General features: G+C 49.0%; 1 protein-coding gene across 2 annotated transcripts; it reads left to right on the top strand.

Moving 5' to 3' along the window:
• The first annotated feature begins 1,601 nt into the window (after positions 1-1,601).
• Positions 1,602-26,253, top strand: PRXL2A (peroxiredoxin like 2A). Of its 2 annotated transcripts, none has more exons than XM_049894729.1 (6): positions 1,602-1,799; positions 13,662-13,824; positions 17,802-17,893; positions 21,810-21,950; positions 22,585-22,749; positions 25,391-26,253. In XM_049894729.1, the coding sequence occupies exons 2-6, from the start codon at positions 13,680-13,682 to the stop codon at positions 25,502-25,504; spliced, it is 657 nt and encodes a 218-aa protein (XP_049750686.1). In that variant the 5' UTR covers positions 1,602-1,799; positions 13,662-13,679; the 3' UTR covers positions 25,505-26,253. The 2 variants fall into 2 exon arrangements, with proteins under 2 accessions (XP_049750686.1, XP_049750685.1); XM_049894728.1 differs by having other exon boundaries at positions 1,716-1,799; positions 13,645-13,824.
• Positions 26,254-26,262: the final 9 nt, after the last annotated feature.

Here is a 26,262-nt window from a genome sequence, read left to right as displayed (position 1 = left end):
AATGTTGAAAAGCAAAGATATCACCTTGAGGACTTAAGGTGCGCCTGATCCAAGCCATGGTGTTTTCGGCCACCTCATGTGCATGTAAGTTAGATGATGAATAAGGAAGGCCCCAAAACTGACACCTTCAAATCGTGGTGTTGGAAAAGAATATCGAATATACCATGAGCTGCCAAAAGAACAAACACATCTGTCTTGGAGGAAGTATGACCACAGTGCTCCTCGGAAGCAGGGATGGAGGGACTACATGTCACATACTTTGGACCTGTTTTGAGGAGAGATCAGTCCCTGGAGAAGGACATCATGCTGGGTACAGTAGAGGGTCAGTGGAAAAAAGAAGACCTTCAACGAGATGGATTGACAGTGGCTGCCAACAATGGGCTCAAGCCTAAGAAAGGTTGTGAGGATGGTGCAGGACCTAGCGGTGTTTCATTCAGTTGTATACAGTTGCTTTGAGTCGGAAACGACTCCAGGGCACCTAACAACAAAAAATAAACTAAAACATAGGGTTTGTTTGAGTGGTTATCCTACATGTATATAGGAAGATCATTCTGCTTCTAAAAAAACAGAGTGGCTGAATGTAGGTTAGTTAAAACGAAACTTTTAAAAAGAAGAAGTAAAATAGAAAACCAATCATTGGCTAATCTTAATGTGCTTGATTGAACCGTACCACACCCCCTTGCTGAGATCATCGAGGTGGTCTCTGGCTCAGGAGCCGGGGAAGGGAGCCGGCGCCTGTCATTGGCACAAATCTTCGGGTGCAGTCTGGAGGTTGAAAATGGCAGAAGCCAAAACCCACTGTCACCGAGCCGATTCTGACTCACAGAGACCCCACAGAACAGAGTAGAACCTCAGTTATTCAGGCGACAGACGGCATCGCAATTATTCAGGGGATTCCAAGGGTTATCTCTCAGGAACCGATTGCTGTCTAGTCAATTCTGACTCATAGCGACCCTACAGGACATTTGGGCAGAGGAGTGGCTGCTGGATTCAAACTCCTCGCCTCTTGGTTAGCGGCCGGACGCCTAACCACAAAGAAAATTACCTGAAGTTATATTCTTTGCATTAGATAAACTCTGAGGTAGTTTATGGCTAACAAACATCTTCGTCACAAAGGGAGGACTGCAAAGACTTAGCCACTGAGTCAAACTGGGCCTCAGTTTCCTTAACACCACTCCAAAAAAAAAACTGCTTGAAAGCATGCGGCGGACTGACGACGGCCGCCTAGGCTACAAGCCGCCACCTGCAGACTCTGTCAGGGCAGTGCAGACCTCTCCGCCCGGAGGTCGCCGACGCGCGGAGGACGGAACTGCAACCGGCCTCATATGAACCAAGGACGGGGCCCTGGCAGGATTCGCCCCGAGAGCAGCGGCAGGTGTCCCTCGGCTCCCGCGGGCAGCGGCGCCCAGGCAGCGCCACACGGCGACCCGGAGCTCCGCCCACGCAGGCCCCGGCTCTCGCCCCCAGTCAGCTGCCGAGCCGACCTCCGCTCGCGGGACGGGCGGGGGCGCGTGGGCGGGGCGGGGCGGGGCGCGTGGGCGGGGCGGGGCGCGTGGGCGGGGCGGGGCGCGTGGGCGGGGCGCGTGGGCGGGGCGGGGCGGGCAGCGAGCGGGCCCCACAGGCGCGAGGCTGCGCAGGCGCGGGGTCCGCCCCTGGGACCCCTGATCGGGAGGTGTCAGCACGCGGGCGTCGGGTGTCAGGAGCGAGAGCGGCCGAGACGGGAGTGCGGGCACTGCTGCTGCGCGCCGGGCCTTGCGAGCCACCTGACGTCCGCGACCGCTGCGTCCGCCGAGGCGCAGGTGAGGAAACTGAGGGACAGTGGGGTCCTGGGGTCGGCCGGCGCTGCAGGGTTTGCTGGCTGCTCAGGTTTCGGAGTCAGCCCCTCGGGCGGGTGGTGCTCCCCCGGAGCCGGCCCGGCGCGGACGCCCCTGCGGGCCTAGGCGCCCCTCAGAGCACAGCGCCTCCTCCGGAGCCCGTTCCGTCTGTGAGTGAGGCGGACGGTACCACCTGCCGCGCGCGGGACAGAGGACCGAGCAGGGCTGCGAGCCCGGGGTGGGCGGCGGCTGCAGGCGCGGGCCCTGGCCGTCCTCGTCTAGGTGCCAGCGCAGGTGGAGTGTTTGCGGGGCGACGGGGCAGCGGTTTCTGCTTTTCTCCAGTCTCAGAGGCACACAGCCCACCCCGACCAGGTTGCTAACTCTCACCTAAAATTGAGAGAAGCCCCAGTGTGATTTTAAAACGGGGAGCTGAGGTTTGGGGATGTAACGGTGAATGCGGCGGGGTGGCTTTAGGGGCGGCGAAGGGAGGAGATGGTGGAGGCGGTCTCAGGCCCGTAACCGAAGTGGAGGCGGCCTGACAAGGCTGTGCGGCAGGAGCCGCTCCCTTACCACCTTGCTGGTTCCACAGCCCAATTGCCCAGACTTCAGTTTAGTTCTTGCTTTTTTAAATTTTAATGTGTTTTTCTTTGAGCCTGGCAGATGATGAAAAAGAAAAATAATTACTCATGATTTATCTTGGAAAGCATTCTCCAGGAGCCAGCTTGTGGAGTCTTCCATGCTCGTGATCAGCCCTGGAGACTGAGAATTGGGATTCAGAATGTGAACCCCGTCTCCTTGGAGTAAACCCAATGATCTGAAACCCTCCACCTGGTGTACCAACACCTTTTTAGGGTTGTCGTTGTTGTGTACCATTAAGTTGATTACGATGCATGTTGTTGTTTGGTGCCATTAAGTCAGTTTTGGCTGGTAGCAGACCTGTGTACAACAGAAGGAAACACTGCCCCGTCCTGTGCCACCCTCACAATCATTGCTATAATTGAGCCCATTGTTGCAGCCACTGTATCAATCCATCTCCTTGAGGGACTTCCTCTCTTTTGCTGACTCTCTGCTTTATCAAGCATGATGTCCTTCTCCAGGGACTGGTCTGTCCTGATAACATGTCCAAAGTGCTGAGACAAAGTCTTGCCATCCTCGCTTCGAAGTAGCACTCTAGCTGTACTTCTTTCAAGACAGATTTGTTCGTTCTTCTGGCAGTCCATTGTATATTCAGTATTCTTCGCCAGCATGGTAAGTCAGGGGCATCAATTCTTCGGTCTTCTTTATTTGTGGTCCGGCTTTTGCATGCATATGAGGTGATTGAAAATACCATGGCTCAATCGGGTACACCTTAGTCCTGAAAGTGACATCTTTGCTTTTCAACACTTTAAAGAGGTATTTTGCAGCAGATTTGCCCAATGCAATATGTCATTTGATTTCCTGACTTCTGCTTCCATGGATGTGGATTGTGGGTCCAAGTAAAATGTAATTTTTGACAACTTCAGTCTTTTCTCCATTTATGATTATGTTGCTTATTGATCCAGTTGTGAGGATTTTGTTTTCTTTATGTTGAGGTATAATCCATACTGAAGGCTGTTGTCTTTGATCTTCATCAGTAAGTGCTTCAAGTCCTCTTCACTTTCAGCAAGCAAGGTTATGTCATCTGCATATCTCAGGTTGTTAATGAGTCTTCCTCTAATCCTCATGCTGTTTTCTTCTTCATATAGTCCAACTTCTTGGATTATTTGCCCAGCATAGAGATTGAATAAGTATGGCGAAAGGAAACAACTCTGATGCACATCGTACCTGACTTTATATCACACATGTAAAGTTTGTTCTTTGTTCTCTTCCAGTGACTACCTCTTGGTCTATGTACAGGTTCCTCATGAGCACAGTTAAGTATTCTGGAATTCCCATTCTTTGCAGTGTTATCCATCATTTGTTATGACCCACACAGTCGAATGCCTTTGCATAGTCAATAAAACACAGGTAAACGTCTTTCTGGCATTCTCTGCTTTCAGCCAAGATCCATCAGCAATGGTATCTCTGGTTCCATGTCCTCTTCTGAATCTGGCCTGAATTTCTGCTGCAGCTGCTTTTGAATGATCTTCAGCAAAATTTTACTTATATGGGATATTAATGATATTGTTCAAAAATTTCTGCATTCTATTGGATCACCTTTCTTTGGAGTGGGCATAAGTATGGATCTCTACTGGTCACTTGGCCAGGTAGCTGTCTTCCAGATTTCTTGGCATGGACAAGTTAGTGCTCCCAGCGCTGCTTCCATTTGTTGAAACATCTCAGTTGGTATTCAGTCGGTTTCTGGAGCCTTGTTTTTCACCAATGCCTTCAGTGCAGCTTGGACTTCTTCCTTGAATACCATTGGTTCTTGATATCTCCTGAAATGGTTGAATATCAGCCAAATCTTTTTGGTACAGTAACTATGCATTCCTGCCATCTTTAGATGCTTTCTGCGTCATTCAATATTTTGCCTATTAAAAAAAAAAAAAAGAACCCACTTTCATTGAGTCGATTCCAACTCATAACAACCCTATAGTGACCCTATAGGACAGAGTAGAACTGCCCCAAAGCCCTGGTGGATTCAAACTGCTGACCTTTTGGTTAGCACCCATAGCACTTAACCACTGCGCCACCAGGGTATCCGTTTTACCTATAGAATCCTTCAGTATTGCAACTGGAGGCTGAAATTTTTTCTTCAGTTCTTTCACCTTGAGAAATGCCGAGCATGTTCTTCCCTTTTGGTTTGCTAACTTCAGGTCTTTGCACATTTCATTATAATACTTTGTCTTCTTGAACCGCCCTTTGAAATCTGTTCAGCACTTTTACTTCATTTCCTCCTTTCGCTTTAGCTACTTGATGTTCAAGAGCACATTTCAGAATCTTTTCTGACATCATTTTGGTCTTTTCTTTCGTGTTTTTTTTAATGGGCTTTTGATTTCTTTATATATCATGTCCTTGATGTCATTCCATAACTTGCCTGGTCTTTGGTCATTAGTGTTCAATGTGTGAAATCTATTCTTGAGATGGTCTCTAAATTCAGGTGGGATATACTCAAGGTTGTATTTTGGCTCTTGTGGACTCATTTTAATTTTCTTCAGCTTTAACTTCAACTTGCATTTGAGCAATTGATTGTCTGTTCCACAGTTGGCCCCTGGCCTTGTTCTGACTGATGATATTGAGCTTCTCCATCATCTCTTTCTGCAGATGTAGTCGATTTGATTCCTGTGTATTGCATCTGGTGAGGTACATGTGTGTAAAAAATAAAAAATCAAACCCATTACCTTCCAGTCAATTCTGACTCATAGTGACCCTATAGTCACCATTTATGTTGTTGAAAAAGGCATTTGCAATGAAGAAGTCACTGGTCTTGCAAAATTCTATCATGTGATCTCCAGCGTTGTTTTTATCACCAAGGCCATATTTTCCAACTACCGATCCTTCTTCATTTCCAAGTTTCGCGTTCCAATCACCGTGTTTGCATGTTTGATCAACTTCAGACTGCAGAAGTTGGTAAGAATCTTCCATCTCTTCATCTTTGGCATCAGTGGTTGGTGCATACATTTGCATAATAGTAGTATTAACCGATCTTCTTTGTAAGCATATGGATTTTATCGTATCAGTGACAGTGTTGTATTTTAGGATAGACCTCGAAATGTTCTTTTTGGCAATGATGCGACACCATTCCTCTTCAATTTGTTATTCCTGGCATAGTAGACGAAGTGATTGTCCACTTCAAAATGGCCAATAACAGTCTATTTCAGCTCACTAATGCTGCTCATTGGAAACCCTATGGGCCACTTCTACTCTGCCCTGTGGGGTCGCTATGAGTTGGAATCAGCTCAGCGGCACACAGCAGCAACAACAATGCCTAGGATATCAATCTTTATGTGTTCCTCCTTTTCATATTTCTTTTTTTTACTTACTGTGCTTTAGGTGAAAGTTTACAGAGCAAATTAGTTTCTCATTCAAAAATTTATACACAAATTGTTTCATGACATTGGTTGCAGTTCCTGCTTTGTGTCAGTACTCCCCCCTTTCCCTTTCCACCCTGGGTTCCCTGGTTCCATTCGTCCAGTTTTCCTGTCCCTTCCCACCTTCTTGTCTTTGTTTTTGGGCAGGTGTTGTCCATTTGGTCTCATATACTTGATTGATCTAAGAAGCACTTTCCTCATGTGTGTTATTGTTTTGTCTTATAGGCCTGCCTAATCTTTGGCTGGAAACCCTGGTGGTGTAGTAGTTAAGAGCTACGGCTGCTAACCAAAAAGTCAGCAGCTCAGGTCCACCAGGTGCTCCTCAGAAACCCTACGGGGCAGTTCTACTCTGTCCTATAGGGTTGCTATGAGTCAGAATTGACTGGATGGCACTGGGTTTGGATTTTTTGGTTTTAATCTTTGACTGAAAGGTGAACGAGTGACTTTAATCGTGAGTTAGAAGGGTGTCCAGGGGTCATAATCTTGGGTTCCTGCAGTCTCTGTCAGACCAGTAAGTCTGGTCCTTTTGTGAATTTGATCTTTCATTCTACATTTTTCCCCCATGTCCTACATTTTTGACATTTCGCAGCTCACAAAGCACTTTCTATATATTTAACCCTTTGATTCTCACAACTGTGTAGAAGGTATTTCAAGAATCATTCCCATTTACTTTTGCAGAAACAGTGCTGTGTGCAGATTTGTATAGCTAATCGGAATTTGAGTTGATCTTAGTTTTTTGGGTCTGATGCCCTTCCCGTTTCATCCTCCTTTGTAAGGGTGTGCCATTACTTGTGATCTGCTGCTCCTAAAGAGAGAGAGAAATCATTTCTCATGATTGTCTCATCAGCTTGTGTCACCTAAATGGCGCCCAGAAAGGTTGGTTAGGACTGGAATTCTGGGGCCCTGAGCTCCAGGGTCTCTCAGTGTCCCTGAAATAATGCAGCTCTCATGCCAGGTGGGTATTTAACTCTTTGTGAAATGTTGAGCAGAGATAGCGAGTCTCCCGCCTGAGGCTTTTGTGGCAAGAACTGCATGGAGGCTCTGGGAGGACCCAGCTTCACCTCTGAGCCTGGTGGCCTCTAGCACAGGGAGGTTGCAGCTGGGCTGTCCCCTTTGCCTTCTCTGGCACTGCTGACACAGAAGGCAGCGTGAGCAGCTGCTGAAGGAACGGCAAGGAGTGTGTGTTCTGGAGTGGACAGTCAGGCCCGATGGCTCCCACCAGACCTAGGACTTCAGCCAGGAGGCAGGACTGCAGGGCACAGCTGGAGAACGTCTTCCATGTTGTCTGTTCTGCTCCACCCTTAGGAGAGTGAATGAATCTGAGCCCTGCAGAGAAGAGAAAGATATGCTGCCTTCAACTCTGTAGTGCTTTACTGCATTTCACCCCTCATTTCCCTTCTCTCCCCCTCACCACACTTTTCCTGCTTCTCCCTGTCTTTGCCTCAGGCCCCCTCATTCTGAGGAGGGAGGAGGGAGGATCCCCTGGGTGGGGCTGGGCTGGGCAAGTACATCCTTAAGTTTGGAATAGGATACCGTCTCTACTTGTTTCAGGCATGCATTAATCCCTCAGGGTTGACTTCATCAGTTCCTGCGCAGAGGCAGCTCCCCGAACAGCAGCAGAGTTAGGCTGAGGAGGCAGGCAGTGAGAGGGTGGGCGCCCGCGTGGCTTTCTGGATATCAGACCCCTGTAGCTGCAATCACTTGGTACTTTAGAGCAGAGAGCACCTTGTAGATTTCTGGTTCCTTACTCTGTACAGATAAGGAGACCCAGGCTCTTTATAGCTTATGTCAGATTACCCGGCCAGTGAACAGTGGAGCTAGGACCCATCCAAAGGTCTCCTAAGCCCCAGGCTTGAGTATTTTCTGTAAGGTCAAGTGAGCTCTGTCCAAAACTACCTTCCTTAGTTCCAGGTCTGCCTCACTGTGGCGTTTAAAGAGTGAAATTCAGATCACTTCCTTAGGCATCTAATGCCTGCTAATTACTAGGATCTTCATGAAGTGCTGGGGATGCAGGAACGGGTAAGACTACAGCCCATGTCCTCACATTGGAGGACCATATTGTGGAGCTGGCTACATAAATAACTAAAATGCGGAGTCCTTTTGCTTGTACAACACAAAGATACATGTGTTCACACATGAATGCACACTGTGTAATCAGAGGCTTTTGGAAAAGGCTTTGGAGAGAAAGTATTACTTGTGCTGGGCCTTGCAAATAAGGAGGCATTCACCTGATGGGCATGCACGAGAGGGCGTTCTGGATGAAGGAAACAACACAGCATTTGTCAGCGTGGGGCCTGACAACACGTGTTGTGGTCTTGCACCTTGAGTGGTATGATGGAGTGGTGGAGTGACAGGCATGAGGCCAGAGTGTTGGACTGAAGCTAAGCATAAAGAGCCTTACAGCTATACTGGGGGTTCAGTGTTCGTGAGAGTCTGGAAGCATGGGAGGATGTGATCAGGGTGTGGTGTGTTGGGATTGCCCTGGCTCCAGCATGGAGCATGAGCTGTAGAGGATGGGACCAGAGCTGAGCCAAGGCCAGGTACAAACCAGCAGGGGCTGGCTTGGATGGCAGCATTGAGGCTGAGAAGAGGATGGGTAGCATACATATTTTATAGGAGGGACAGAACTTGGTGACTAAGTAGATGTGGGCAGTGAGGGAGGAAGAAGAGTAAAATGTGACTACCAGTTTCTGGCTATGGTGGTTGCCTGAATGCTTGCACCATTTGCTCAGCTAGGAGACTCCAGAAAGAAACTGACGTGGAGGAGGTCAGTGTTGGACATAGTGTGGATGAGTTACTTACAGGACCCCCAAGTGGAAACTTGGGGTCAGGAATAGCAGTAGGGACTTGGAAGTCAGTGGCAAGGTGTAGTGGAAGCTCTGGGAGTAGGTGAGGTCCCAGGAACAGAGTGTGGGCCGAGAGGAGTCATTGAAGTGGCAGAAGGAGGAAAGCCACGGGAAGTCAAAGGGAGATGGCAGACAAGGGGCCTCAGGGGAGCCGCTGGTGGGCGTCTTGGGCAAGGGGCAAGTGCGCAAGGAGCCATGGAGAACAGGACGTCACCTTTGCTTATGCAGTGTCCCAGGCGTGTGCATTCACACAGAAATGCACGCTGTGTCATCAGAGGCAGGGGGCAGCTGATTGCCGGGGCACTGCGCTGCAGGCTCTGCATTGTTGGCTTGCACTGGGTATCAGAGTGGGAGTCTCTTGGCACTTGGCAAATGTTATAACCTGCATGACTGCAAATGACTCAGCTTTGCTCAAGTATTTGAAGGGTTGGGGGGTCCTGGCAGCTGTCCACTCTGTTTCCTGGAGATTGACTGTTGGCAGCTGGAGGAGCCCCAGGCTTCTGAGTGTCCCGGTCCTGTCTGTGGAGTGCCTGAGCTCTGAGTGCAGGGGCATAGGTGGACTTCAGCCCTCCCCCTTCCCCCAAGTGTCTGCCTGCCTTTTGCCCACTCATCCTTGCTGTGAGTCAGCCTCTTCGTCAGCAGGAACGGGTGTAGATGTGTTTGATGGTGAGTGCCTCCTTTCCAGGTATGAACTGCCTGAGGTTGTGGGGGGCATGTTGGGAGGGTAGGCATCTGGTGAATCAGGTGGCAGAGAAGAGACGAGGTCTCCAAGCTGGATGTGGAAATGTGGTGGGGTGGGCAGATGGGAGGAGGAACCAGGAATGAGCAGGGCTCTGGTTTTGATGGAATCATGAGACGTCACTGGGAGCTCTAGGAGCCTTAACACTCACCTTGTCCAGCACCCCCCTTCCCCCCAATTTTGGATTTGAGGAAAATGAGGCCTGGGGAGGATGGGGCCTGCTTGGCCCAGGGAATGTAGCTGTCCTGCACCCCCATGCTCACCCCAGAGCAGAGCTGCCATTCTGAGCTGCCACAGCTGTTGTTTGTTCCTGGCCTTATCGCTTCACCTTCTGTGGGAGAGGGCTGGGATCAGATAAGCCGCTGTGGGGAACTGGATACTGTGGCTGTATCAGGTGGGGGCTGTGTCTTCTGTAAACAACCTTGCTATTATCTTTCAGAGAAACTGACCCTGTCCTTTTAGGCATAGAAAGGGGAGGGAAGAGAGGGGACATCTGTTGTAGGGTAAATTTCCTTTAATTACAATTTGACTATTTGATGATTCAAAAAATAAGTTGGCCTTCTTTCTCTTTAAACAAAGGGACTCATATCCTTTGACCTATAGAAACCGTTTCCTGAGGGTGTAAGAGTCAAGGTGTAACAGTGGAAAGACTGGGAGATGTGGGTTCAGGGACTGCTGCTTTCATGCTCTGTGGTGTTGCGGAAGTTGCTGAACCTCTCTGAGCCTCCAGTGTGGCCACCATAAAACAGGATAATCTGCACCACGAGATTGCGGTGTGAGTCAAATTAGGGTGTGTACGTCTAGGAGCACCCAGTGCATGCTGGCCTGCTGAGGCCCGTGTGGAAGGGCATTGTTTTGTTGCAGTACTGAAGCTCTGCCCCTCTCGTGGTGGGTAGCCGTCTGCCGTCTCTGTGAAGCAGGGACTGTGGCACACTCCAGGACATGTTGGGATGGGAATGCTTTGTAGCTTGGGGGCCTTGGCTGAGCGGCTGGCCCTGCACCCTCTCTGGGTGGTTCTAGCAGTCAGTGTTCACTGCTCCCGACCAGCAGAGGAGCCCACTGTGAGCCCCCTGGGCAGCCCACCCCTCACCCCTAGTGCTAGTAGTGCTTTCACATCTAGTGCTGCAGGCCCTGAGGGCGAGGGCACAGGAGGAGCGGCCCATACTTTCTGCAGCATGGCCAGGGGATGGAAAACAAGGCTCCAGGCAGTTTTGAAGCTCACCTTTTGCTCACCTACCCTTGAATGTGAGGGGTGGAGGGACCATTGGAACATGGAAGTTTGAGTTCTCGGCGCCTTCAGCACAGACTTCTACCCACCAGTCAGCCTGCTGCTTAGCCCAGACCCCTCCCAGCCCTCTCCTCCTGTCCCTGAGTCCTACAAAAAACAAACAAACAAAACCCAAACCCAGTACCGTCAAGTTGATTCTGACGCATGGCAACCCAATGTATACCCGCCCCCAACCCACTTCCCTCTGTGTCCTTCTGTGGCTGCCCAGGCCAGACGCTACTGGATCTCATCCCTGCATTCCCATAGCGGCCCTGGTGCCTCACCTTCCACTTGCGTTTCTGTTATTTGTGTACTAGGTCTGCATCTCCTTGAAAATTGTGTATTGTTTAGTTTTATGTCCTCCCAAAGTGCCCTTTAAGAAAGGGGGATGGTGAATGTCCTTGGACTTCTGGAACTACACTGATGTGTTCCATGAGTGGATGTGAACCCTCTTGTGTGGTAGATCTGTGCTGGCTTTGTGTACTGACTCAGAGGTGTTTATCAGATCTGCAATCAGGGACCCAGCCTTGTGTTCTGAATTATACACACACCAGGATCCCAGGGAGGCTTTGAAAGTACGTAAAGGTGTAGATTGTTTCAGGCTCTGGGGAGTCTCCTGTTTACCACAGGCAGGTGAGAGCTGTGGTTTCCTCCTAATTGTTCTGTGAGCTGTAATCCAATAATGTGTAACCTGCCCACGTAAAAGGATTGGAAGCAGGCCTATTGAAGGTTCTTTCCTTCTTGACCCAGAACTTTGGTCTTCCATAAGTTATCATCTTCATCATCAATCCTAAGTTCCTGTGAGACCACTGAGGGAGAGCCTTGTGTACCAAACATGCCCTGTGCCGGGCACCAGAGATTCGGGGGGTGGGAATGGACGAACATGGGTCCACGTCAGTTTGTCAGACACATCAGAAGGCTCACGGGTGACGTTGGTCACAGGATAGAGGAGACAGTGAATGAACACCTCTTGGGGTGGGAGTAGTGGGTGGGCAGACCTCCGCAACGCTTCTCGAAGAGGCATCTGGGTCTTGAGACTAGAACGAGGTGGGGCCTTCAGGCGGAAACATGGAGATATGTTCGGGTCTTCTGTGTCACCAAGACCACAGCTGCCCTCCCACAATGACCTGGGGAGTGAGTAGGACCCAGCATTCCAAGGCCAGCCTGCCCCAGAGGCTGTACTTTATTCTCTGGCTTATAGCCAGCCAAGCGCAAAATCCTGCGTGCTTTGCGCTAGGACTGTGTTTCTCAGACTTGAACATGTATGTGCACTGCCTGCTGATCTGATGAAGAGGCAGTATGGAGTTCCATAGTTCCGAGGTGGGGCTGCAGAGTGGTTTCTAATGAGCCCTCAGGTGACACCAGGGCTGCAATCAGGGCCACGGTGTGTGCAGTGAGGTCCTAGAACTTATCTCTCCCAGCTGAGTCCCTCCACCAGTCTAGGATTCCAGCCCGCCCTTGACACACACACACTGGCCTCCCCTCCATTTCCTCTCCTGAGATGCCAAATTCTTCTTTCTTAAATGCTGTTTTCATTTGCTCATCCCCTGCCTGGAAGCTCCTTGTTATTTCCTAACTGAACTGAGCAGGCCGGTGTCGTCTAGTCTATCCTGCCCTTTCCTCCCAAAGTCGCCATCACTGAGCTACTCCACTGTCTATCTACTGCACAGCGGTGGACCCCTAGCAGCTCCCTCTCTTGGCAGCGTCACAAGGATTTCCAGGCCTTTGCTTAATGCTTTAGAGAAATCCTTTAGAAAAATTCTGTTCTCAGCAAGGGAAAGGTGAGCGTGAGGGTAGGTGGCTGCCCACCCACATACCCAGGCTTCTACCCAGTGATCTAACACCCAGAATCAGACTGGTCCTGAGGCAGGAAGGCTCCAATATAAGTCAGACCCCAGGATGCTGTGAGGGTCAAATGGAAAGGGAGATATTGTAAGTGGTTGTCAGGAGAAAGAAGGTTGGATGGGGTCTCTGCCTCTGGTGCAGGGCTGGCTGGCTTCCAGGAGCTCCCACCCAGAAACCCAAGGGCTCACAGCTGGAGGAAACCTTAGTGAGAAACCTGGGCTTAAGCAGGGGACAAGGCTGGACTCTGGCAGGACCTGCCCACACCTCCATTACAGTGGCAGAGCCCCCACCCTCTGCGGAAAGACAGCCAGCACCTTGCTCTTTCTCCTGCCATTCATTCGGCGATCTTCTGTGTAGCTCTGTTCACAGGAAAAAAATGTCAGATGAGATACAGTGATCATCACCAGGTGGCAGGCTTTCAGGGGATATTTGATTTGCTGTCTTGTCAACTCTGGTTTTATGTGTTGTCCCTCTTTTTTGTTTTTTTCCATGAGCTTCTTTTATTTCTATAATGACTAAACAATAAAACCATTTGCAGTTGGTGGAAATTCACTGAGGTTGCATACCTCCCATGAGTGAGGCTTTGGTGGCACTGACAGGGGCTGGATGATAGGCTATGGTCCCTGTTTCTGAGGCATCATAGACTGAAGAGGAAGGAAGATGAGGTAGCAGAATGGTGTGGTTGGCATTCTGAGTCTCCTCTGATCACAGAAGAGAAAGCTGCCCCTTAGCCAGGAAGGCAATAGCTGAACCAGTGGATTGTAAAGGAGATACAGACACTGACCGGAAAGGGAATGAGGGGATGTAGTATGGAAGGGCATCACAGGCTGGGGGCCACAACCTTGGGGGTGGGTGGAGGAGACAAAAGAAGAATCTGGAAGGGTTGTCATGTCTCTATTATAGCTCCTGGCCTCCTGGTGAGCTCCTTGGGGCAGGAGCTGCTATGTGTCTGTGGGATCCCTAGTCTCTTGTAGTGGCAGATACTCAGCAGCCCTTGTGTGGTCTTGTCTCTGACACTGCTGTCCCTTCCTTCCCCCATCTTGTGATTCCTGGCTGGCTGCCCAGCAACAGCCTTGCAAGGAAGATCAGATTCCAGCTATCCTGTGGGAGCAGTAACGTCTTCTTCCTTCCTCTCAATCTCCAGAAATGTCTTTCCTCCAGGACCCAAGTTTCTTTACCATGGGGATGTGGTCCATTGGTGCAGGGGCCCTGGGAGCTGCTGCCTTGGCACTGCTCCTGGCCAACACAGACGTCTTTCTGTCCAAACCCCAGAAAGCAACGCTGGAGTATCTGGAAGACATAGAACTGAAAACACTGGAGGAGGGTAAGTGGTGACCCGCTGGTCTCAGTACTCTTCCAAGATGCTGGGACCCAGGGTTACTTTTTTTTTTTTCTTTCTCTCCTTCTAAACAACTCTTTTTTTTATTGAAAAGGCTGTATAGCGAGCAACATTAGGAAAAACTTAATAACGCTTTTTAAATTACCAATAATGCCATCTACATCTGTGGAAAGAGATGATGGAGGAGCTCAATATAATCAGTCAGAACAAGGCCAGGGGCCAACTGTGGAACATCAATTGCTCAGAAGCAACTTCAAGTTGAAGCTGAAGAAAACAGAACAAGTCCATGAGAGCCAAAGTATGACCTTGAGTATATCCCACCTGAATTTATAGACCATCTCAAGTACAGATTTGGAGCATTGAATACTAATGACAGAAGACCAAACAGGTTGTGGGATGACATAAAGGACATCACACATGAAGAAAGCAGGTCATTTAAAAGACAGGAAAAAAAGAAAATACCAAAATGGATGCCAGAAGAGACTCTGAAATTTACTCTGGAATGTACAGTAGCTAAAGTGAACAGAAGAAATGATATAAGACAGCTGAACAGAAGATTTCAAAGGGTGGCTTCAGAAGACAAAGTAAAGTATTGTAATGAAATGTGCAAAGACCTGGAGATAGAAAACCAAAGGGGAAGAACACCTGCCACATATCTCAAGCTGAAAGAACTGAAGAAAAAATTCCAACCTGAGTGCGCAATATTGAAGGATTCTATGGGCAAAATATTGAATGACTCAAGAAGCATCAAAAGAAGATGGAAGGAATACACAGAATCACTGTTCCAAAAAGATTTGGTCAGTGTTCAACCATTTCAGGAGGTAGCATATAATCAAGAGCCAATGGTATTCAAGGAAGAAGTCCAAGCTGTGCTGAAGACATTGGTGAAAAACAAAGCTCCAAGAATTGAGTGAATACCAGTTGAGATGTTTAAATAAATAGATGCAACCCTGGAAGTGCTCACTCATCTATGCCAAGAAATTTGGAAGACAGCTACCTGGCCAACTAACTGGGAGAGACCCATATTTATACCCGTTCCAAAGAAAGATGATCAAACAATGCAGAAATTATTGAACAGTATCATTAATACCACACGCAAGTAAAATTTTGCTGAAGATCATTCAAAAACGGTTGAAGCAGTACCTTGACAGAGAATTGCCAGAGATTGAAGCCGGATTCAGAAGAGGATGTGGAACAAGGAATATCATTACTGAGGGATCTTGTTTAAAAGCAGAGAATTCCAGAAAATGTTTTAACCTGTGTGTTATTAACTATGCAAAGGCATTCAACTGTGTGGATGTTAACAAATTATGGATAACATTGTGAAGAATGGGAATTCCAGAACATTTAAGTGTGATCGCGCAGAACCTGTACATAGACCAAGAGTCAGTCCGAACAGAACAAGGGAATACTGCATAGTTTAAAATCAGAAAAGGCATGCCTCAGAGTTATATCCTTTCACCATACTTATTCAATCTGTATGCTTAGGAAATAATCCAAGAAGCTAGACTATATGGAAAATGGGGCACCAGGATTGGAAGAAGACTGCTTAATAACCTGTGTTGTGCAGATGACACAATCTTGCTTGCTGAAAGTGAAGAGGACTTGAAGCACTTACTGATGAAGATCTAAGACTGCAGGTTTCAGTGTGGATAACACCTCAACATTAAAAAAACAAAAAACCTCATGAGTGAGCCAATAAGCAACATCATGATAAATGGAGAAAAGACTGAAGTTGTCAAGGACTTTATTTTACTTGGATCCACAATCAACACTCAGGGAAACAGCAGTCAAGAAATCAAAAGACATTGCACTGGGCATATCTGCTGCAAAAGACCTCTTTAAAGTGTTGAAAAGCAAAGATATCACTTTGAGGACTAAGGTCCACCTGAGCCAAGCCAGGGATGGTATTTTTAACCACCTCATATGCATGTGAAAGCTGGACAATGAATAAGGAAGACCAGAGAAGAATTTATGCATTTGAATTATGGTATAGGCAAAGAATATTGACTATACCATGGGCTGCCCAAAGAACGGACAAATCTGTCTTAGAAGTACAGCCAGAATGCTTCTTAGAAGTGAGGGTGATGAGACTAACTTCTTACATACTTTGGACATGTTATCAGGAAGGACCAGTCCCTGGAGAAGGACATCATGCTTGGTAAAGTGGAGGGTCAATAAAAAAGAGAAAGATCCTCAACGAGATGGATTGACACAGTGGCAGCAAAAATGGGCTCAAACACAGCAATGATTGTGAGGATGGCATAGGGTGGCTATGTGTTGGAATTGACTCAGCGGCACCTAAACAACACAATAATTACTTTTATTTATGCATATTGTTTCTCATGTATACATGTATATTTTTTCATGTTGATCTTGGGGTAAGTACTTTTACATTTTAGCTTTTCCTTACTAAAGAGTTTTTCACTTTGTATTCTTCTCTCTGTGATTATACTGACGGATTGCTCCATGATATTTAGTAATATTGTATAATTGCTTACTAAACCAGCCCTTCCAGATTGTGCCCTTAGGAATTCCATGCTCATGGGATCTTCATGAAAACAGGGTTCTTGAGTCAAATAAGTTTGAGAAACACTATTTATCCAGTCCCACTTCCTGATGCTCAGGACAGGGAGAGGCCTATTGAAATGAGAGGCCAGGACTTAGCAGTGGCACAGCTGCGCATACGAGTAAGCTCTGCAAGGTCATACTTGTAGGATGACCCACCGTCTGTCTGTTCTGGGACCTGCCTGGAGTCTTTCCTGGACAGCTGAGCACCATGCACTAGAACTGGCAGCTCTGCGGCTGCCCTGTGCGCCCTCGGTGTTGCATCTGAAGCTTGGTGGGATTTCAGGCACGTAGATGGTGTGGGTGCAGTTGGCCTGAGAGTTTGACGGGAGAGCATTTGAGTTCCTCGACTAGGCGGTCTCCAGCTTGGCGCCGCAAACGGAAGCCACTGTCCTCTGTTCAGTAGGTCGAGGGAAGGCAGGAGCTGTGATTGTGCAGATTCATAATATAGGCCACCCTAGTACTGGGTTTTTTTTTTTTTTTTTTTTTTTTTTTGAGTAAGGGACTAAGAAGCCCTGCGGAAAGCAACCTGTTTCACTTAGTTTAACCCAGTGTTTCCCCGTCTGGTTTGATTATGGACTTTCCCCCCACCCCACCCCTTTTTTCCTGACATAGCATCCCTGCTGGGTGGACATAGATCCATCTGGGAAATACTCAGTAATAAGGGTTCATACTCGTTGAACCCTCACCACCTGTCTCCTGCCAGCGCTGTGGTGAGCATTTTCATATCCATCTTTTAATACTCCTGCAGCCTGGAGTGGTAGCTACCATTGCTCCTATTACCAGTCGGGTCAGGTACCTGAGGCTCAGAGAGGAGCTCGCACAGCCAGATTCAGGCTGACTGACCAGGGAGCTCCCGCTTCAAATGCAGCCCTCTACTACAGAGAGCATTTCCTTTCTGGCATTTTCTGCCCCTCCCCTATTGGTAGTGTTGCAGTTAGCATATTTAGGTTAAAACAAAAACAAAAACTAATTTCTGTTGCCTTAATTTCTTCAAATACTTTTTTAAGAGTGGGGCTTATTTTTGTGAAAGTGCACAGTCACTTCCGGATTTTGGCCACGTTCTGTCCTAAAGGATTGTTACAACACCCAGTGACTACTGCAAAAAAGGGAAATTGCTCTTTTCCAGTTATCTCCCAGTTTAGGATGTTCAAGTTTAAAAAAAGAAGGGGGTGTTTGGGGTATATAGTAGTGTACTAATGTTCCTCAGGAGTCTGAACATCCCCTGACTGTGTCCCCTTGCCCTGTCCCATGTAGGAAATGCCTGTCCTTACCCTTTGCTGGGCCTGGATTCTGCCTGGGATAGGTCCAGTGGGGTTTAGGTCATGCTTAATGGTTGGGAGTCCAGTGGGCTGGGCTGGGGAAATAACTGAATTCCCTTTTTTTCCCCTTAGAACCCAGGGCTTTCAAAGCAAAGGAGCTCTGGGAAAAGAATGGCGCTGTGATTATGGCTGTGCGGAGACCAGGCTGTTTCCTGTGTCGAGAGGTGAGTACATTTGAGGGTCTGCTCAGTTAAAGGGTCTTGTCAAGTAGGGCAGTGCATTTCCAGCCAGGACCAAAGGTCTGTAGGCCCACGTTAGCCCTTGGTGAGTGTTGGCCTGGTCTCTGTTTTCTGCAGGTGTTTCTTTTGACTTACGCTGTTTCTGCTAATTTAGCGATTCACCATCTCCTGCTGGGGTTACAACACATCTGACTTTTTGGTACTCCTAAACCCTTTACCATATGCTGTACTACCTGTGTCCTGGATGTTTTCCCATTTCATCAAGGGCAAGGACAGAGGCAATTCCACATACCTGAGGCTTAGGACACGGAGAGGCCTATTGGAACGAGAGGTCAGGGCTTAGCAGTGGCACAGCTGTGCATACGGGGAAGCTCTGCAAGGTCACACTTGTAGGATGACCCACTGTCTGTTCTGGGACCTGCCTGGAGTCTTTCCTGGACAGCTGAGCACCACACACTGGAACTGGCAGCTCTGCCGCCGCCCCGTGCGCCCTCAGTGTTGCATCTGAAGCTCGGTGGGATTTCAGTCATGCCGATGGTGTGGATGCAGTTGATGTGAGAGTTTGATGGGAGAGCATTTGAGTTCCTCGACTGGGTGGTCTTGAGCTTGGCCCTGCAAACAGAAACCACTGCCTTCTGCAAGAGAAAGCAGGAGCTGTGATGGTTAAAGCACAAAATGTTGGTGCTGGAGGGTACACTGGAGTGAGCTGGGTCCAGCTGGAGGGCACACTGGAGTGAGCTGGGTCCAGCTGGAGGGCACACTGGAGTGAGCTGGGTCCAGCTGGAGGGCACACTGGCGTGAGCTGGGTCCAGCTGGAGGGCACACTGGCGTGAGCTGGGTCCAGCTGGAGGGCACACTGGCGTGAGCTGGGTCCAGCTGGAGGGCACACTGGCGTGAGCTGGGTCCAGCTGGAGGGCACACTGGCGTGAGCTGGGTCCAGCTGGAGGGCACACTGGCGTGAGCTGGGTCCAGCTGGAGGGCACACTGGCGTGAGCTGGGTCCAGCTGGAGGGCACACTGGCGTGAGCTGGGTCCAGCTGGAGGGCACACTGGCGTGAGCTGGGTCCAGCTGGAGGGCACACTGGCGTGAGCTGGGTCCAGCTGGAGGGCACACTGGCGTGAGCTGGGTCCAGCTGGAGGGCACACTGGAGTGAGCTGGGTCCAGCTGGAGGGCACACTGGAGTGAGCTGGGTCCAGCTGGAGGGCACACTGGAGTGAGCTGGGTCCAGCTGGAGGGCACACTGGAGTGAGCTGGGTCCAGCTGGAGGGCACACTGGAGTGAGCTGGGTCCAGCTGGAGGGCACACTGGAGTGAGCTGGGTCCAGCTGGAGGGCACACTGGAGTGAGCTGGGTCCAGCTGGAGGGCACACTGGAGTGAGCTGGGTCCAGCTGGAGGGCACACTGGAGTGAGCTGGGTCCAGTTGGAGGGCACACTGGAGTGAGCTGGGTCCAGCCTTGCCCCTTGGTGGGTGTATGAACTGAGGGCCAGGGCAGTTTGGGGACCTGTTGGTAGTTACATAGCCAGTTGGTGGTCAAGCCTGCATTGGAGGCAGAAGACCTGGGTTCTGATATCACTGCCTAGCCTGGGGAGAGCTGGGAATGATGGTATCCCTTTTCTGGAGACAACTTAGCCACAGGTGTCATTCTCCGTACCCTGACTGACTTTTCTGGCCCAGATGCATTCCTGTTAGCCTTGCTGGTCTCTCCTATGCTTGCCCAGCAGGGCTGGTGAAGAGCCCGTTTACACTGCTGGATGCATATGATACACTGCAGTACCTTACATGAGGGCACTATTATGCTTGTTATCTTACTGGTTCCTCGCCTGAATCCTTAAAAAACGAAGCTTGTTTTTATCCTTGTTTTATGCAAGTGGAAGCAGGCACAGAGAGGTTGTGACAAAGTCTCACTGCTCTTGGGAGATGCATGAGTTTCCTACAGCTGCTGTAACAAATTACTGCAAACTCAGTGGTTTAAAACAGCACAAATTGGTCATCTTAGAGTTCCGAAGGTCAAAATCTAACTGAGTCTCACTAGGCTAACATCAGGTGTCACAGGGCTGGTTCCTTCTGGAGGCTCTAGGTGAGAACCTGTTTCCTTGCCTTTGCAGCCTCTACAGGCAGCCTGCATGCCTTGGCTCATGGCCCCCTCCTCCATCTTCAATGCCAACAATGGCCACTCAAGTCTTTCTCACACTGCATCAGTCTGACACTGACTCTTCTGCCTCTGTCTTCCACATTTTAGGACCCTTGTGATTACACTGGATCCTGGTGGTGCAGTGGTTAAGAACTTGGCTGCTAGCCAAAAGATCGGCAGTTTAAATCCACCAGCCACTCCTTGGAAACCTTATGGGGCACGTCTACTCTGTCCTGTAGGGTCACTATGAGTCGGAATTGACTTGATGGCAACTGGTTTGGTTTTTTGATTTGGTGATTCCGCTGGGCCCACCTGGATAAAATAATCCAGGATGATCTCCTTATCTTAAGGTCAAATGGTAGTAACTTTTATTCCACCTTGCTGTGTAGCCTAAACTGTTCACAGGTTCCTGGCTCCAAATACCAACATGGAAGTCTCTTTTGACTTGATTTCTTCATGTCAGTTAAACCCGAAGGGTTCAAAGAGCAGCTGCTGTCCCTGGTTGTCACCTCTTTTCCTCTGCTCTGATCCGTGCCCTGGCAGAGCATTTGGTGGAATCAGGTTTCTGGAAGGATGCGGGGTGGTGGTATGAGTCATTTTGAGTGAACTGGGGAGGAGGCATGTGACTCAGTTTCTACTTCATGGGCTTTGCACAATGACACACGTAGAGGAAAGAGCCCAGGAGAAGTGACTAAAACCTTCCAGCTCACAAACAGGCAGTCGCTGACCATGTCTGACTCCACGCTGCCCTCTTTGCTCTGGCACAACGGTTGCCACGCACTGATGCTGTTGCTAAGTGCATAGTAATCAGCTCACCTTCATTTGCATGCTTTTTTCTTGTTCTAAAAAATAAAATGTGGTTGCCACCATATAGCAGTATTTGTGTTGGAGGCGAGCAGTAGTTCTTACACCAAATGTGAAAAAGCAGTTTGTTCTTAAGGTGGAAGCTTTACCATGACACGTGCGTTTCAGTTATCTGTCCGGCACATTTCAAAAGAGGGCCATCTGTCCTGCTTGGCTCAGCTGCCTTCTCCCCATTGGTCACCTTCAGACTTTCCCATGTGGTATCTTGTACTTTCTGTATACTCAGCCATATGCTAGGCATCGAAGGATACCAAGAAATGGAAGATGTGGTTTCTAACCATGAGACACCTCTGGGAACCTAAGTGACAATACTTAAGTGAGTGGTAACACAAAGACTTGGGACAGAAAACATCAGCAGACAGGGCAGATGGGGTGTGCACAGAGAATGGGGGCTTCGCTCCAGGTTGGCCAGGGAGCACTTTTTAGCAGAGGCACACCTGTCGAAGGGTAGGGTTTGCACTCGAGAGGGGAGGAGGGCTATGGCAGGGGAGGGGACTGACTGAGCAAAGTCCTAGAGGCAGCCATTTGTACAGCATGAGTGAGTTTGTCTGACAGGCCCCTGTGCTAGTTTGTTCTAATGCATGGGAGGGCTGCGAGAGAGGGAAGGGGAAAACATCAGCGATGGGTAGAGGACCATGTTGGGATGCAGTCTCTGTCATCAGGACTTCTCCCTTCACGGAAAGACAACAAGGCTGGGCTGGGGAAAAGGCCTGACCACCCTGTACCGAGGCCCAGAGCCTACCCAAGACAGGCTTATGCTGGGCTGCACAGGCCTTCATTGTTAGGGCAGCTTTGCTTCCTTTGTTCCTCTACATTCAGTGCCAGGTATGCTCGGGGCTTGTGGGAAAGGGTGTCTGTTGGCTGCAGAGCCACAGGCGCACAACCTGAGCCCCTGTCTCCCACAGGAGGCTGCAGACCTGTCCTCCCTGAAGCCCAAGTTGGACGAGCTGGGCATCCCCCTCTATGCAGTGGTGAAGGAGCAGGTCAAGACTGAAGTGAAGGACTTCCAGCTGTATTTCAAAGGAGAAATCTTCCTGGATGAAAAGGTGTGTGCTGAGCCCATCAGACATGGACTGACTGGAGGGGACTGTGCTTAGCTGTGAGAGGTTGGGGCCCAGGAGGTATCTGGCCTGGAGCTGGAGGCTTCCTCCCTTCCAGCTGCTCTGAGCTTGGGGGGCTCTCCTAATGCCCTGAGCAGAGGGAGTGTACCGGGCACTGAGATGGCTCCCCACATTGGTTACTTAAGCCCTTCCTGAGTTTTAACCCCTGAGGCTAGGGAGTAGCTGAAACCCCGTCGGGTTCCTGCCATGTTGCAGGTGGGGGTCTAGCACAAAGCCTGACCCTAATTCATTGTGTTCCTTCCCCTCTCCACCACCTCTCCAGAAGGTAGGCATGTTATGACCCTGTCGGGCACAGGCAGCCTGCACATCACTAATGAGAGGTCACAGTTGAAAGCTGCAGACCTATTTCCCTAGGTTGGGCCTGCCCTGTGGTCAGAAGCTGCACCCAGCAGGGTTCTGTTTCTGTGGGCGGGTTGAGGGTGGTCCTGGCCGGGATCTGTGTGTGTTGGGTAGAAGGGAGGACATGAATTGGTAGGCTGGGTCTCTGCCTGAGGTGGAATGCCCTATTGGGAAAGGTGGGCAGTTAGCTACTGATGTGAGTTCTGTCTTGTTCCTGCAGAAAAAGTTCTATGGTCCCCAAAAGCGGAAGATGATGTTTATGGGATTTGTCCGTCTGGGTGTCTGGCACAACTTCTTCCGGGCCTGGAATGGAGGCTTCTCTGGAAACCTAGAAGGCGAAGGCTTTATCCTCGGAGGAATCTTTGTGGTGGGATCGGGAAAGCAGGTAAAATCCTAGGTGTTCACTTACGTGTCTGTGTGTGGGATACCCAGACAGGGCTAACTTTCTATGCTTCTGGTCTCCCAGCCTACCTTCCAGAAAGCCAAGGAATATGAGAAGGAAGGGAAAGGACTGTCCCCTTTCAAATGTCCAGTCTCACATATGCAGTCTCTCAGCACAGAGAGGTACCCATGGCTTTGCCATTTCTCAGACAGGGAACTCAAGACTAGGGTGAGTGGCTGCACAAGGTGCATGGCTGATCCATGGTGCCATCGGGTCCTGGACCCAGGGTTCTGTTTCCTTTGCTCAAACTGAAGCCTAGTTGCTGTTGGCAGCTCCTCTTGGGTCTCTGTCAGGGAGTCCATCCCTCACACTGTTCCCAAGCCACCAACGATGGATGGTGGGAGGAAGTGAAGAGGAAAGGAGGAATGAGAACAGACCTGTCAGGGCAAGTGGCAAAGAGTTGTGCTTTTCCCTGCGAGGGTCTTGGTGTCTGAGTTGCCCTGGCAAGGAACTGACTCCTCATTATGAAGATGCAGAGCCTGCATGGGCCCCGGAGATGTCGTAGAAAGGAAAGGGGAGCTCTCGGGGGGCCGACAGGCAGGTAGCAGGTGCTGCTTGTCAGATAATGGTCAGCCAAGGGGAACTCCCCTCCCAGGCGGGGTTTGGGGGGGTGTAGGCAGAGGCTGGGTGGACGTGTAGCAGGGATGGTGTAGAGTGGATGCAGGCTCAAGAGCAAGGAGAGGAGACCAGGGGAATGGTGGCCTGACCTCAAGGCCTATCTCCACCAACCTTGGATATGGCCTTGACATTTGGCCTCATCTCTGAAGAGACAGGGTTGGTCTGCTTTGGTGGCTCTCATTGCTGACATTGATAGTGGTAGACTTTTCCCAGTTAGTGGGAATAGAAGCCCTCCCAATTTAAGCTTTATTTTATAATCTCTTACCTTTAAACCATGGCAACTCTACTGCTTGTCTGCATCAAAATCTAGCATGATGTGGTATCTGACGAGCATAAACGTATGTGCTAATTTTCTTATTTTCTCTACTGTCTATCTTTGATGGCCTGGCCAGGTATATTTCATAAATATATCAGAATGTCTTAGTAATCATGGCTGTCATGAGTGCCTGCCTTGTTCCAGGTACTCATAATCATGATCTTACTTCTCACAACCAGTCTGGAATGTGAGGTATTTTTATCCCCATCTACATGTGAGGAAGCGGGCCTAGAGATATGAAGTAACTCAGTCAAAGACTCATAGCTTGTCAGTGGTCTAATGGAGCTCAGATCTGTCCAGCTCTGGGGACCCTGCCCTTTTCCTGCCCATAGCCTCTCTCTGGATGGCTCCGAAGAGCCCTTCCAGGTGCCCTTCCAACTTCCTGGAGGCTCAGCCTCTTCCCTCTGTGGCATTTGGGCCCCTGCCCACTCTCCATTTCCACCTTCCCACAGCCCCTAGGGCAGGGCTGGGCCCCCTGGCCAGCCCTCTCTTGCCTGGCAATGACTAACTTGGTGCTCATGGACTCTGAGCTGGCTGGCACACTCCTGGTGTTGCTAGGTGTGGTGTTTGACTCTCTTGGTGCTCCCTGGAGCCCCTGCCTCTCACCTGCCGTGGTGGAAGTTTGACTGGGCTGGCTGACTTTCAGGACTTAATCTCAGTTCTTCTTGGGAGCAGTTTTTGCAGTCCCATCATGCCAGGTGCCACTCAGTGGGGATTTCCTTTGCATTAATAATGTTTGAAAAAGTGCTATGTGTACACTATAGGAATTTTGAAAACAAGAGAACAGTAGAAAGCAGGGGTGGGGGGAAGGGTGCAGTGAGGCCTGTTCTGTAAGCTCAGCCACCATGGACAAGCCATCAGAACAGAGCTGAGTGGCATTTTGTTTGGTTATTTTACAGAATGGCCTCTTACTGGCCTAGCTGTTGTTTTCATTTAGCAGTGCCTCATGAACATTTCCCCATGTCATTCTGTGTTCTTACTCTGTGTTTTAATGATGGCATGATGCTTGACTGAGCAAGTAGATAAAAAACCCTGATTTGCCTCCCTGTTGTCACCAATGCGTAATTGGGACTTTCATAGTGAACCTACCTGCAGGTGTTTATTTTTTTGTTCAAAATGAGTTCCCAGTTATACGTAATGGGTCAGAGAACTCTTTAACAACGATCTCGATACTGGTCTCAGACATATCACTTTATCTTTTTTACCACTTTGGAGTATTCTGTACCTTTAAAGCGTTTGGCATCAGCACAAGTGAGTGGATTCTAGTTTCTTAAGAAGACTGAAGGAAGAGAGGCTCTCGCTTTTCAGGTGGTTTTTCCAAGCCTGACCTCTTAAGCTCCACTTCCACACCTTCGGGCTCTTGTCTGTTGGCTCATTCTGTTCTCTTACCTTCCATGGACCAGCCAGGCCTTCCTGATTGCCTTTGTGATTAATCACTCCTGACCTTCTGCTTCCCAAGTGCAACTGTACAGCCCACATATTGTGGCACAGCCTGTTGTCCGTGCCTACTTTCCCCTTAAGGCTGAACTCATGGGAATGGATCTGTGTCCTGCTGCCCAGCACAGAGCTTGACGGATAGCCAGTGCTCCACGTCCGTCTTAGGAATGAATGACCCAGAATGAGGACTGACGTCCCCTCGTTTCCTTTCAGGGCATTCTTCTTGAGCACCGAGAGAAGGAATTTGGAGACAAAGTAAACCTGGCTTCTGTTTTGGAAGCTGCTAGGAAGATCAAGCCACAGACCTTGGCCCCAGAGGAAAAATGATCTTGTTGAAACTGCCCAGCTCAGAGATAACTGGGGTGCTCACTTGTGTTCATAGTAACTCATGTCCCTAAGGAGTTGGAAAACCATTTGTTACCTTATTCTCAGTATGGATCATTAATGTATCTTAAAAGTGTACTCTTTTTAGGCTCGATGAGGCAAAATAGCCCCCAAAATAAGACTGACAAAAATCTAAGAAACTAGAGAGAGTAATTTCCACTAAAACCTGGAAAACATGAGGCTTAAAGTTGACTACTACACATCATTACAGACGTATATAGTGTTCAAGTGCTGCTACTTGAAACACTTTATTTTGTCTTCACATTTTAAGAAAATTGATATTTGACTTGAAGACTAGAGAATATAAGGTTTTTGGCTTGTGTTTTCTATTACTGACTTATATAATGTAAATCATATTCATATGACAGAATTAATGTGTTCCAGGATGGTTTGATAAAGGTAAACTGTAAAGTGAAATCTGTTTTTACATTGTCTTCCATTCTAACCTTGGAGGTTATCTCTCCAGAAGAAATGATCACCTCTGGCTGTAATGGAAACCCTGGTGGCATAGTGGTTAAGAGCTACAGCTGCTAACCAGAAGGTCAGCAGTTCAAATCCACCAGGCACTCCTTGGAAACCGTATGGAACAGTTCTGCTCTCTCCTATAGGGTCAAAAGAATCATGCTTTTTAAAAATCACCTGTATATACAAGTTTTTCTGATAAAACTAATAATAAAAATATTTACAATGATGCTGGCTGA

Source organism: Elephas maximus, chromosome 8, assembly GCF_024166365.1.
Source record: "Elephas maximus indicus isolate mEleMax1 chromosome 8, mEleMax1 primary haplotype, whole genome shotgun sequence".
Classification (NCBI taxonomy): domain Eukaryota; kingdom Metazoa; phylum Chordata; class Mammalia; order Proboscidea; family Elephantidae; genus Elephas; species Elephas maximus.
The sequence above is the reverse complement of the archived record's forward strand: the minus strand, read 5'-3'. Positions and strand labels throughout refer to the sequence as shown.

Bases quoted from the DNA above. Each gene is read 5' to 3' on its own strand.
- PRXL2A (XM_049894728.1), top strand. From the start codon at position 13,647: ATGTCTTTCCTCCAGGACCCAAGTTTCTTTACCATGGGGATGTGGTCC. The intron at 17,894-21,809 runs GTGAGTACATTT...TGTCTCCCACAG, and splicing joins GCTGTTTCCTGTGTCGAGAG to GAGGCTGCAGACCTGTCCTC. The intron at 22,750-25,390 runs GTAAAATCCTAG...GTTTCCTTTCAG, and splicing joins TGGTGGGATCGGGAAAGCAG to GGCATTCTTCTTGAGCACCG.